This window comes from Sinohyriopsis cumingii, chromosome 1 (genome assembly GCF_028554795.1).
Source record: "Sinohyriopsis cumingii isolate HCF-2022 chromosome 1, ASM2855479v2, whole genome shotgun sequence".
NCBI classification, from domain to species: Eukaryota; Metazoa; Mollusca; class Bivalvia; order Unionida; family Unionidae; genus Sinohyriopsis; species Sinohyriopsis cumingii.
In genome coordinates this window covers 60,369,497-60,384,579 of record NC_142961.1, presented here as the reverse complement: position 1 = coordinate 60,384,579, position 15,083 = coordinate 60,369,497, and the positions used below count along the sequence as shown (strand labels likewise).

The window sequence follows — 15,083 nt, the reverse complement described above, 5'->3', positions numbered from 1 at the left end:
GTGGCCATGTATAGCCTATCGTGTGCTGAAAAATGGCGTTAAACCCTACAACAACAACAACATAACTTATCTCTTTAGTACAAATAATCAGAGACAGAAGACATAATGTTATAGGGGGTGTTATTTTCATTTTTTTAAATCTTACCATTATTAAACCAATTTATAAAAAATTAACTGTGAGTATATAAAAAATAAATTGGTTCAAATAAGTTAAATATCAAGATTTGCTAACAGGCTGATTGAAAGTTTATAATTAAAGAAAAATTTCTTATTTATCAAATAAAAACTAAATACAATAATATTTTTCAATGTATACAGGATGCTGATTTAGTTATGCAATATATCACAAAATTATGTTTCATGAAAATTTCCACAACAAAAGAACCACCTCAAAATGTCTCTAATGACAAATCTATATAAAAAAATTTAACATTGTATACTGTTCAGAACAGTGTTACTGATACAGTTATCAGCTGTGAGAAATGTGACTAACACATGCTGAGTAGCATTCTAGATGCTTATTATAGCCAGAAGTTGATTTACACTGTCAGAATAGATGATAAGAATTTCTATGTTGAGTTGCTGATTGAAAATTAGAGAATTAGTGAAATATACTTTTTACAAAAAAGGGATGCACCTTTGTTTCATTTCAAAAATAAGAAAAACAGGATTTCCAAAATTGTTTCTGTCTGTGTGACTCAATGTTGATCAATGTAATGTTTGTGACTTCAATGAGAGATGCATTCTATTGGGAACTGAGTTTATGAAACTATGTCAAAATAAGGAAGCATTAAATATGGGTGCAAGATTTTATTTAATTTAAGATGAGTTAAATGAGCATACATGACCTGTATGACTTTTACTACATAAAGTACCAGAAATCCTGGAAAAATGAATGTGAATGGCCAGAATATGATCAATAACAGAATGTTATGTTGTGTACTTTCTGCATAGAGTATTTAGAGAAAGATGAATGTGTGCAAATCAGCATGCCTACATATAAGGACAATGCATCCTTATTTAGAGACATAAACAGATTGAATAAATATAGCAAAATTATCTACATATGATATTGACAACATTATTTGGAGAAAAAAATTATGGTGAGAATCTATAGTACAAGTAACATGGGTCATGAATGTGTATTTACTCATTTTAAATTAAATACAAATTGTTCTCTTAAAATTTAGCAATAATTTTCTTTACCCAAAGTCTATTCAATTCTGATTATTGAATGCTCTGCACCTTAACTGTCATCAAGAAAACTCCAGATGAAAATTATCTATCGCTATGGACTTTCACAATGGTGACCATGTACCAATCTTGGGTTAAAATAAGAGCATGTCGAGTGGAATTGTCACAATTGAGGGTAGTACAAACTTTGCATCAATATGTGTAGCTTTCATTGTGACATCACAGCATGCAACATTCAAACTGGATTGTACGGGATCACACCTTTAGGTTCATTTCGTTCAAAAACATCTATGTACTTTAACACTGACTTTGCCAAATACACTTCTCTGGGCATCCAAATAATGACATTCCAAAGGAATGTAGATGCATACAAATCCAAATGAAGTAAATACTTGCCACTTAAAGGTATGTATACTCAAATTAAAATAAATGACACTCATTACTGAGATAGTCGGTTTTGAATGCCTATATGACCTGTGTGACTTGTACTTTAGTGTGATCAGTCATGACCAACAAAGTAGTGAGAGAAAACATACAAAATGTTTACCTTATATTGGTTTAATAATGTTATAATGATAGATTACTGCATTTGTATGGGAAAATATGAACGAGTTTTTCGAATGGAAATACTGCACGACCTTGGGAGTTCAGAAAATACATCTGACAAAACGAGTTCATATTTTCCCATACAAATGCAGTAACCATTTTATTATATGCTCATTTTTTTATTCTACCTAAAGCTTAATTATATCAACAAAATACACTACAAGAAACAAAGTAACTGAATGTATGCTGTATTCCAAACTAAATACACAAATGCAGATTCATCATTACACAACAACAACATTATTACTGTGCCCATAACTCCGCCCAGATAAATTTGAATTTAGTTGCATGCTCAACATAACTTTTGAAAGAAAATGGCATGTCTAGTTAAAATTGACATTTGGAGTCATATTGTGAATGAATGTGCATTGCAACAACTTTTCCATTTGATCTGGAATGAACAGATTTTGGTATTTTTCCAGATTCTAGGAAATTTCATGATTATAGACTGGATTTGTATGTGACAATTCCACATGAAAAACATGAAATTGAAGAAACTAGGGAGAAGCGTGTTGACATCTGTAAATGTGTTTCTCTTTCTGTCAATGAATGTTTGAAATCATAATGTAGGAAAAATATGAAGTCTTTCAAATGCAATTATCAAAAAGATGCTATGGAATTTAATGCTTATTTCATTTTGAGTGCAGTAAGGAGGATGTAACTGCACTTATCATCGAAATTACAGTACAATTTTGAAATGTGTAATCCAGATTGAGAACCTATAACATGGCTCATGTAATTCGGATTTGCAGAACTAAGAAAGTACATTTTGAGGAAATTCAGGATGTAAAACTGTAAGTATATTTTTTTTTCCATTCTTATCACCAGCTAAAGAAGAGAGTATATGACTTGTCACTTGTATGTTATTTGTAAGGACCTTATCTTGCGTCTGTTATATACTGTAGCTGGCCTAAATCCGAAACATTATATCAATGCGGAATGTGCTAAAGCAGCTGGTATGTGGCAGTCCACAAAACATCGGTTTTAGTTCATTCAGAAACAAATATAAACAGCCACAATGTAAAGTGCCTCTTTTGTGAGTGTACATGATTTGTGTACAAATCAAAAGCGCTGGCTTCTGCGTCCATTGTTTGTTTACAATAAAGTAGTTCCTTTATGCACGTGAATGCTATGTGTATTGTCGCGCGGGTTCAATATCAGGTAATACTGCACGATTCTGACAATGTAAAGTTAACGGGGAGGGGGAAATGAGTACATAATAATGGGTAATATTGAACGATTCTGACGATGTAGAGTTAACGGAGAAAAAATGAGCATATAATAATACCTGATACTGTACTTTGGTGTGATCAGTTATGACCAACAAAGTAGTGAGGGAAAACATACCAAATATTTACCTTATATAGGTTTTATAACGTTATAACACCTGATATAAGCTTTAATACCGTTATAATAAGCTGAACTTTCCGAAGAAAAAAATTAAATCTATTTTTAAGTAACCGATTTAACTCTATTAGTTTTTCAACTGTTACACTTTCTCTATTTGCTTCACTATATGATATAGGATAACATCGCAGCCTCTCTATAATCAAAATAGCGATGCTGTAGCTAAGCACCAGACCAGTGTTTCACAGTGGGGACATGTTGCAGCATTATCTTTAGCACGAAACATCGTTCATTCTTTTCATCTTAACAACTGATCTGTTGAAATTAAAACCAAAAAGTAACTTGAAAATTTGTCGTTTTTAATTCTTTGGAAAACTGCATCTTCTGATGACAAAATAAACGTTTAAAATCCCGCTAATCTGGAGAGCTGCGTAAAACAAGACACAACTTGCTGGGTCCCGCAAGACAGGAATTTTCAAAATAATCACAACGTATATGAAACTATTTCACTTACTCTGTGGATGTCTAAATCCACAACACAACGCAAAGCTCTTCTCGGCATGTTTCTACGTCTATAAGGTGTGAAAAAACATCGACTTTTTCTGTAAAGAACCTCTTGAAGTTGGTCTCGATGTCTCCTCTGTTGCACGGATTCTCCAGGGACGCCCTATGTACCAGCCAATGAAAATGCAGAGCTCTTGGGAGAAGTTATTCTGTTTTTTTTGTACAATATTTAGTTTAATAGAGATTTAGAATTTTAAAAAGGGCCTATATACTTAGTGCATCTTTTAGCTTGAAATATGTATGAATTTTTGTGAACGAACTCATTTAATGCTGTTGAACTGAATTTTTCTGTGAGATATGTTCTTTTGCTTAACGATAATGTTATGAATCATATTCTCTTTCCTCCCTCACCAATAGCCTGGTTCCCGGCACATATAAAACAAACGAGAACATATAAGTAAGTTAGGGGACGAGTCTACCTACAACCGATGGTTTATTTGGCTATTTCAGTTCTTTTCCTTGTAGTGTATGACCATTGTATTGATTCCTGAGCATATAATGGAATCCACTATAAAAAAACAAGTGGAGAGCTAAACAAATTTGTCGTCATAAGCAAGTACTGAATGACCACGGCTTTCGAATTGTTGCGTGGCGACGAGAGGGGAAGGGGTTAACATCCTCCCGCTACATAGATGGGATTCGGGGAGGTTGCGTATATACTATAACACAAAATATTAAAATAATTGGTTTAATTAAATTTGTTCTCGTCAAAATCTTAGTACGTATCTGGGTATAGGCAACTACGCGCCTCTTCACGAAGTAGTGAAAGGCAGATATTGTAAAATTTATATTATTCTGTTGGGGTCGTTGTGATAAAGTTATCATGGGCAGCCGTCAACGCCAAAATTACTTAAATGATGCAGGATGAAATCAAATGATTTAACAAAGCAAATGAAATCCAGATTCCAAAGGATGTGGTTCACATTAAATCATTGAACGAACAAAATCGAATGATGAATTTAGATTCCAAATGACGTGGTATTAAATGAAATGATGCAGTTTGAAACGAAATGATTTAACCCAACAAATGGAATGATGAATTCAGATTCCAAAATCCTACCTTAGCATTTGTATGTCACACACTTTCATAGAGAACAATGTTATATTGTCAATTTGACAAGGATAGAACCAGGCATTCCATTGCATTTAAGAGAGGTAACTCTGCTGGAACTAGACTGGGGTAAGAGTTATCTAGTCACAACAGACATTTTCAGGCAAGTGTACCATATTTTTTAAACAAATCATAAAAAATACAAAACATGATCTAGATATGAATTAACATAATCTCACATGTTGCCAAGAGGCTCAAAGTTTTTTAAAGCCTAACAGAAAGGGGTTATACAATTGATAACATTATACCTGTAAGGTCAAACTGAAAATCATTTAGCATAAATCCAAATATACATGGGGGAAGGACCATTTTCCTTGATGTATGGTGTCAGCATGCCCATATTTATAATCTAGAGAAGTGTGTTCAGCATTAGGTTGAGAATTTTACAGAAAAAACTTGGACAGTCTATGTGTTTCTATTTCTGTGATATAAACATGAACTATATTTTCCAATCAGCATCAGATGATTTGATCCACATTAAAAAATGTGTGTGTGTTCTTTGGCATTTCTCCTCCTTGCACTGCGCAAGCTTCCAAATTATGAATTAAGGCTTCAACAAACCTAGATCTATCAATTAAGGAGATTAATATTTTGATCTTATTTGATTACCGCGTTTGATGACCTGATTTAGCGTACACACTAACCTAACAAGTTGTTTCTCACTTACATTACTGGATTACTTACTTACATATTAATCATCAAAGTCCTATATTTCATTTGGTGGTTTAAATCAATTGATATTATGCTATGTAAATTCAATTAATAAAACTTCATTTGGAATCAGAATTCATTTTGTTGTTTAAATCATTGTATTTAATGCCAGATCATTTGGAATTTAAATTCATGATTTAATTTGTTTGGTTAAATCATTTCATTTTAGACTATATCATTTTATTTGGAAGCAGATATCATCATTTTGTTTTGTTTTTTAAATTATTTAATTTCATAGTAAGTCATTTCATTTAATGCCACGTCATTTGGAATTTGAATTCATTATTTCATTTTTGGGGTTCAATCATTTCATTTCATGCTACAACATTTCATATCACACAACATCATTTGGAATTGGAATTCATCATTCCATTTGTTGTGTAAAATCATTGCATTTCACACTACATCATTTCATTTAATACCACATCATTTGGAATCTAAATTCATCATTTGTTTTTGTTTGTTAAATCATTTCATGTGACACCACATCCTTTGGAATCTGGATTTATCATTTCATTTGCTGGGTTAAATCATGTAATTTCATACAGCATGAATGTAATTTTGCTGCTAACGGCTGCCCATACAGGGTCTCCTCATCTTCTTGAATTTAAACCAGTAATATCATTTTTGGCATGCACTGCTGTCTTCAGTGCATATCAAATAATTGGCTAGATGATTCAGAGGCCAGCCCAGTCATTATTCATCTACTCAAATCTAGACTAATGTGTCTGTTTCATTTCAGGTAGTTAAACGTGTAAATGTGTCACATCATTAAAGTGAATAAAGTGGCTTAGCTGTGGCAGGAGAGAAATTGAATAAAAACAGTTGTATACACACAACACAGATAGACATATGACACATAATACACAATAAATGACAGTATTGTTGATAATATTTCTACTACAATGCAGACATACATTATTTTTCTAACCATACAAAACATGTCACTTAAAAAATAAATAAAATGCTGTTTTCTACAGCGTGCACACAAAAATGATATATCACACTAATAAAGTCAACAATAGCACTGCAATACAAACAGACATAATGACATCGAAAGCCATAAAGTTGCGATTAAATTATTTGTAACTAACTTGTGTAACTAACACTGGCCACATATAAAAAACACTTGCTTGGAAGAAACCTAAAATATTAGATGTACTTTAGGGAGGAGATGGCTGTGTGCCACCTTTGGCAAAATGAATAATGGACAACAGGCTGAATCAACTAATGTGTGTTTGAATGAACAATCTTAAGTAACCATCAGGGTGGTGGTAAGTGGGCCCTCTGTGTGGTTTGCGTAAAGAATAGGGTTGTAGTGCTGTGGGAACGGCGTTTTCTTGCATTTTTTGAGTGTCTCTTACTTACTTGCTCTCGCAACATCAGTTCCCTGACTTCTTTATTAGTTCTCTCACTTTTTTATTTAGCTCCACACCACCAAGAGACTCATGAAGCTAGCAACCTGGAATTTCTAACTGAACAAAGTACTATCATGTAGGATAAAGAACATTAACGTGCCCTACCATCACCACTATCACCACAATGCAGGTTGTGAGTGCTTCCTTTGCTAAGTGAAGAAGCATTTGGTAGAGTGATTGTTTTGCTGAATGTCATGAAAAAGGTTAAAACAGCTTTGTTCATACATATTTAATGTTCAGCAGTAAAATGTACAGAAAATTGTTATATAACTCGATGATGAAGACATCAATATTCGATCAATGGATTATAGAGCGAGCTAGAAAACCATGAAATAATAATACATGTACTTATGAATAAAGAATGGAGACGAATGTATAAGAGTTATGTATATTTAATTTGCATTATTTATTAGTTGTTTTTATTCATTATATGCTATAAATAATTGTGTTTTGGACTTGACCTTACCCAAAATCAAGTTCAGTTTCAGGTTCTACCTGACCTGAATCAGTTTTTGTTGGTTTGTAAAGAACATGTTTATCTCAATCTGTGTCCAGAATTTGGAAATTCCCCATGAAATGCTGGGTCTTCTTGCTGATTACTAAATTTTATATTATAGTTTTAATAGCTGAACTTCAGATTATAACTAAGATTTTGTCTTGTAAACATTTTGATCATTCCAGAATGAAATTTTCCATTAGCTACTAGTTTTTGTTTCTTTTTTTCTTTTTTTATATATATAGAAAATGCTAATTGTGACATCAGATCAGGTAGAAGACTGTATAATCTTGTTTATCTATAAATTATTCATTCGTGCAGTAAGATCTCAGCATGGGTTCAGTGTTTCATTTAGTCTAGAATTTATTTATTCCGATTAAGGAAAGTGTTCTTCTCTGAACATACAAAGTGCTAAAAAATAACATTCTCGGAAACGCATTTCGATTTATAGTGAAATTCAAATAAGGTTATATTCTTTAATTGTGTTATTGTGATTCAGCAAAAGACTGATGATACATCTCTATGACACGGCAATGACAGACACATGAACACTATCAGCTTTGGAATTTTTTTTGAATATCACTAAAGTTTATTCAGAATCATTAGGACTTGTGTTAGATATTCTAGTACTATTTGGAATTTACTTTGTAATACCATGAGTTCTTTTTACATTTTTCACTGTTTGTTCTAGGGAAATAAGTTATTTGTTGAATATCACAAAACTGGTTTGTTTTCATTCTTTTCTATTACTTTGTTTAAGACCATAGAGTCTTAATTATAATAATAAAAAACATATGCATAATCAGTACTAAATGACAAGATTCATTTAAGAGAAATGTAAATGAAAGCCGATTTTACGTCGGTAGCATTCAAAATTTATATGAATTTATCTGTGACACTGAACCAAACCTAACGAAAATTGTAATTTGAAAACCCTTCAGTTTGCTTCTGTCAGATTTTGCTAGATTTAATAATTTGGTTTATGAAGACAGAGAAAGTTGATAATGAATATATCTCTGTACGATGATGTGTATAGCCTTTCATAATAAAAAAAAATAAACCACCAACAAAATTTTTTTCTCTCCTGATTTGAGTGATTCAAACATGACAAGCATCACTATGTACAGGATGTGATATCACACTTCAGCCTTGAAACATTAGGTGACTTTCACGACTATTATGTGAAGAAAAATACTTTGGTGCTGTGTTACATCTTCGAAGAATGTAGGGATGTGTGTAGAAGCACTACAAATGTGACCCAACACATTATCATGTTCATGGTCAAGATTAGACAATATTATTCCTGCACGTCAATATCAATGGATTGTCATTGAGCAAGTATATGCCATTAAATACTTACTGTTAGGCTTAGTGAGGAACAAAATATAATGGTTTAAGAAGAACTTGTTAAACATTCCATATGTTAATGACACAAGATGGATTTTAAAAGTGGATTGTAAAATACCAATACATCTTCACAAATTGTTCCAGACTATCCTCTAGTAAAGAGAAGCATGTGACAGGTGTTAATGATTTATCCCTTATGCAAATAAAATTGTTAAATGTTTACCCTAATACTAAATTAACTGTGCCTGTGTTAAAGTGTAGGTTGAAAAACAAAGATAAATGATATAAACTTATAGTTTTACCTGCAGTTGGGTCTAAAATGAAAAAAGATGCACATAAATGTATTGTTTGAGGAGTAAGCCTGGCTAGATATAGCTGAATATGAGTTTGAGACAAACATCTAGCAATGATTTTCATGTAGACTTCTTCAAACCGATGAAGAACTCGGTGTTTAGAAATATACTTTTTAAAATGTCTAATACATAATTTTTAATTGGCTAGGAGAACACACATAGATTTTGATTTGGTGCTGTTCAGTATCAAACTAACCATATATATATATATATATATATATATATATATATACATGTTGTTGTTGTTGTTATAGGGTTTAACGCCATTTTTCAGCACAAGATAGGCTATACATGGCGGCCAGTATTATTGGTGGATATATACATGTATATATATGTTTGTAATCTTTATCTTTCTACATGGCTTTAAGTTGTACAGAATATCTTTAGTTAGTTTTGCCTGCGTGATCTGAGTGTTGTTGTTGTTGTAGGGTTTAACACCATTTTTCAGCACACGATAGGCTATACATGGCGGCCAGTATTAATGGTGGAGGAAGAACCAAGTAAAACCCTGGAAAGAAGCTACTGGCAAGCTTTCTCACATACCCACATTGGCCAAATCCGAGACTTGAACCCATGCAGACAGAGGTGAGATGGCAGTGATCCATAACGGAGAGCACTTTAGACCACTCGGCCACTCAGGGCCCCTGACCTGAGTGTGTTTAGAACAATCTATGACATAGAATCTATAAATATATGCATAGGTATGAGTCAACAATTATTAATAATAAATCTAATAAAGAGACTTAATTGCACCTTTGGATTAATTTCTCATTGGCTAATGGGGTTTCGATGTTTCTAGAAGTCAGCATGTTCCATTGGCTGGGCCAGGCCACATGAATAGGCAAGTTCGACGCAAAATCAATAGTGTGATGTGTCAGGTGGGAGTATGTTGTGAAATAAGGCTTGCAATATTAGGTATATACTAGGTGAGAACTGAGCAATCAGATTCATTCCAATTATGGAGTCATCCTCATTTCTTGTATATGCCTGTTATAAGTCTGTAGATGTGTTTTGTGTTGTACTTACATATTATTTGAGAGGAATAAAATATTGCCTGGACTGTTCATTGGAAACAGAAAGTGCGTATTATTTGGACAATATTATTTTGAAACAAAATCTTGACAAAATCATGACTCTTGATGGACCAGTCCACTTCTTGTTTGAAATTGATGCAGAACTTTTCATTCATTTAGGACTTTCATAAACTTTTGTAAGGATTATTCTGGATTCACATCATAATACTGTAAGTGTTCTCACCTTTATATATATATATGACTTTAATAATTAAATTCTTTATTATGGTTTACAAAACTTACTGGTTTTTCTTCTCTGTTACTTAGTTTGTGACTATGAGGATGTAACAGAAATTGAGGGCTCATCCGGCATATGAAGTTTAGAAATATTTCAGAGAAATTAAAATTGTTTTGAAATTTAAATTCATTTTATTTTGGAATTTTCTTAGTCCCTGGTCTTTTAATTTTACCTGGTGAAACCTGCAAGCTTTTGCAAAATGAAAAACTTTATTCTAAATCCTACCCAGGAATGGCTAGAGTGCTTGAAAAACTGTTAACTGCTTCAACATGCCAGACAATATGATCTGAGGCAAAGATGTCTTTTTTTAAATCAAGAAATAAAAACAATTTGTCAATATTTGGTAGAAAAGAAAGTTTTCGATAAAGGTGCTTTGAGTTTGATTATTAGGTCTTCACTTGACCCTGACTTGCAAGTTATGGAATTGAAAATAAAATGTGAATGAAATTCAGTTAAGAAAGCTTGAGCTTGAAAAAGAGAAGAGAGAAAAAGAGAGGAAAATTCAAAAAAGAGAAAAAAGATGGAGAGGAAATTACAAATGCAAGTGCATGAAAAGAGAGATGCAAATGCAGGAAAATGTTTCTTTGTTACTTTTAATTTAAAAAACAACTTCAATACATGTTATTGCAAAGTAACATTGCATGCAGTACTTGACCTTGTCCTAAATTGATTTAATTTCTGCTTAACCTAATTGAGTTTTTTGATTTCATTTTATATAAACAACTAATACATAGCTAAATTAGTCTCTCTGTATATGGGCTTAATGTCAGGATCTTTATTAACAGAAGAAGTAAATATGTTTATTTGGGTCAGGGTTTTTTAATTTCCTAAGTGAATTTTACAGGTTATGGTTTTTGTTTTGTAAACATCAGGATCGTTTTAGAAGGTTATTAACCATTAAGTTGATTGGTTGATTACTTGGATTTACGTCGCTTCGCGCCCAAAAGGGCATGGGCGACGGGTTTATTCCTGCACAGCAGGATGCTAAATGTTTCAGGGGGAAGGAACTAGTGCCACATCCCACAGGCATTTATATGCTCAAGGAGCACTGCTAATTTATCTGTCAGGTCATAAGGACTATATGTCCCTAACAACCTTAATGAAGGGCTTTCATGAGTGGGAATGGGCCCAACACACTCTCCTGTTAACAAAGAGTTGATTTCAGTCCGTTATTGACTGTACTAGGTGTCGACCCAAGCAGTATCTAATGGCCGTTGCGATTGGTCGCAATGATGACATCACATCAGGACACCTAGCTTTAGGCGGGTGGAAATTGTTCCACATCTCCGCCATTATATGATGTCCGAGAGAGGCAAGAGGGCAAGGAATTCGGCAAGCCAGCCATGGTTGGGTTGTCATGCACTTCCAAGAACGCCAGCCCATACTTAGTCAGATTTAGTCTATTTGTACTAATGGACAATAAAAAATGCCAATCATTTCTTAGCCACCTGTGCAATTGGGTCAAATAAAAACAAGTTGTAAAATTTTCCTACGTCCTAATAATCGGAAAAATTCTAGTACATAGTGTACGTTGTAGATGCCCTACAAATTTGTATTACCTAATACGTCTGAGGAACATATAAAAAGTTTGGTCACTGTTAGATCATAAAAGGTTTGAATTTTGAAGCAGTGGATTGAAGGATCAAGTCAGTGTACATAATAGTTTTATCAAAATGTGATACCAGGCCAAAATGGTTCCCTGGATAAGAGGCAATATTTATAGCCCTTAGAAAGGCTTTTTATGCAAAAGTTCCCATTTTTCTTCTGCTTCTTTACATTTCTCCGCAGTCCTTTTTCCTCTCAGGTAATTTCAGGGAAATGGTAGCAGTGTAGCATGGAAATGTAGTTAGTTTCTTGTACTAGCTGCTGAACTGGATAGTTCTTGTAGGCCTCTCGATAGAATTGTGTAAGGATTCTGACACCATAGTGCCACTCGCTATTCATTTATTTTTGCTTTTATTTATGTTAGGTGTTTCATGCGTACGTTGCATGCTTATTTTTGTCCGACTGAGGCAAGGGAGGAAGTGACTACGAAGGCAGGCAACCTTCTGCAGGCAGGAGTCCGCTTATTCCGGGGTAGTGGTCTTAATGGATGTACTTGCACACATTTTGAGTTTTGGTTCTTGTGTCCAAAATTGTTCTAAAGTTGAGCTAGGTTGGATTGGATGGAAAACTCTGTGCTGCTTTAGTGTTAGTATGGTCTGTATAACAGAAGTAGACCGTAGTATTACCTTGGCTGTCTTTCATGTTAAGGCTAGGTAGAGAGCAGAAAAGATTTTTTTAAAAAGTATTATTTTTATTGATTTTCAAGGATATATTTGGGATTTAAGAAGATAGGAACCTTTGCTGAATATTAAGATCCCTAGGGACATATCAAAAGCGTCCATCTGTTTATGTATATTAATCTGGTTTTAGAGAGTATTTGGGTGGGTTATGTCTGTTTTACTGGTTGTTATTTTTGAGCTAGAGGTACACCCTTGCTGAGCACTCAGGTCCCCCAGGACATGTCAGGGGTGCCCATCTGCTAGTGGAAATTTATTTTTAAGTTATTTCGGTTTGTTTATTTATGTTTTTAGTGTGTTTTATAGTTTTTCTTTTAGCTTGGATGTGTCTAGGAATTTAAGTATGTTTTGGTAGGTCAGATTTATGTTGGGGTTGTTATTTTTAAGGAAATCGGTGTAAGTGGTAGGGCTTCCAATATTTTTTTTTTTGCTTTTTGAAATTACATTCTAGCTACCTGATATTTTAAGCAGATATTGTATATATGTGGCAGGTTTTCAATGGTTTTGCAGTGATATCAATTGATATTAGCAGGCCTCGGCTTCAGTCCTAGATGTTTGCCCAAACTTCCTGCTAATTTTGTTTTTCCGGTTATGATGCAGTTGATAATTTTTTGGTCCAGACTGTTCACTTTGGGTGGTTTGGAGCTATTGTTTTTTTATAATGGAGTAGAGTATCCTGCCTTTGGTAGTGGAGTTCCAGTGCTCCTGCCATTTCTGGTTAATATAGTTTCTTGTTGTGCTCTGGGCTTCTGTTATTCTATATTTGAGTGGGGCAGGGTTAGGGTTCCCTAAAAATGTTTTTGTGACTTTGTCGGCTAGCTCATTATCAGGGATTACTATATGCGAGGGTATCGACATGAATTCAACTATCTGATCTGCTGTGGATAATTTCTTAAGCACATAGAAAGCTCTAGCCAAGAATTACTCTCATGATTTGGTGCTGTGAGATTTGATGGATTCTATTACACTAAGTGAGTTGCTGATGATAACTGCTTTTGGAACTTTTTGGTCTTTAATCCATTTTAATGATTCTATTATTGCCCAGAACTCTGTGGTGAAAGTAGAGCAGTGGTCTGGTTATCTGGACCCCATTTGTATGGTGAGTTCGGGAATAACCACTCCATTAGGTAATTTTTTTTAGAAAATGCTAATTGTGACTTGAGGTCAAGTAGAAAACTATAAAATCTTGTGAGGACTTGGTCATTCTTGCTTTAACATCTAGCACTTTCAAGTTGTATTATATGTTGTGAATTGTATTTTTATTATTTCAGGCTGGAATCTTTTTTTGTTCACATTATTGAATTCATGTGATTGTTTTCTCTGGAAATACAAAAGTGCTCTGATAAAATTCTTGGATAGAGATATTCACTGGAGTTTATAGCATATTCAAACATGGAATTATGTTCTTGTGATTCAACAAAAGACTGTTGACACATCAACTCTTCAATAGCTACTACAGACACGTCATCGACTTCAGTTTTGGGATTTTTTTCTGGACTATTACTGAATTTTATTCAGGACTTTAAGTTACTAGGACTTGTGTCTGTAATTCTTGGATTGATTTTGGATTTAAGTCTCATTTTCACTTTATATTCTAAGGAAATAAATTAAATTCATTACATTTTACAAATTTTGTTGTCTTTCACTCATAACAGAAAAATTGGAACTTGTCCAGGATACGAATTTCACTAAAATATTTCAGAAAACAGTCTTTTTGATAATTGAATTCTTATAGTTTCGGAATTTTTAAAATCCCAAGTATTACTTCACATTTTAGAAATCTTTAGTGAAATCACCAAGTTTTTTTTTTAAATATAATTCATCAAAGTTGAGATCACTATTTATAATCCAATCAAAGAACAGTTGAACTCCTTAAAAAAATTGAATTGCTTCAGATTGCCAGAAAATATCTTTATGAGACAAAAGCTCCTTTATCAAAGCAAGAAATAACAAATAGTTTGGTCCAATATTTGGTGTAAAAGAATGTTTTGGATAAAAGTGCTTTGAATTTCAGACTCTAACATAAAAGTAAAAGAATTAAAACTAAAATACAAGGAATTAAAAATAAAATTCATCATGGAATTAGAGTTAAGAAAGCTTGAGCTTCAGAAAGATAAAGAAGAAAAACAAATGCAAATGTAATTAGAGAGAGAGAGGAAAGTGCTATTGGAGAAAGATGAGAGAGACAAATGCAGTTACAGAAAGAAGAATAACAGATGCAAATGCAATTGGAGAGAGAGACAAATGCAAATGCAAAAAGGAAGAAAGAATTTTAATTTAGATTAAAAGAATTAGAGCTGACAAGTGAAAGCACATCCCCATTTTACATTCAGGTTTTGATGT

General features: G+C 33.3%; 1 protein-coding gene across 7 annotated transcripts in view; it reads right to left on the bottom strand.

The window, feature by feature from the left end:
* LOC149806952 (spermatogenesis associated 6-like protein) overlaps positions 1 to 3,810 on the bottom strand; it is a 99,898-nt gene extending 96,088 nt beyond the window's left edge. For all 7 annotated transcript variants that reach the window (XM_089960059.1, XM_089960070.1, XM_089960065.1 and 4 more), the window contains exon 1: positions 3,662 to 3,810. In XM_089960059.1, the coding sequence (XP_089816185.1) occupies positions 3,662 to 3,709 (48 nt within the window). In that variant the 5' untranslated portion in view covers positions 3,710 to 3,810. The remainder of the gene's footprint in view (positions 1 to 3,661) is intronic.
* Between the last annotated feature and the right edge of the window lie 11,273 nt (positions 3,811 to 15,083).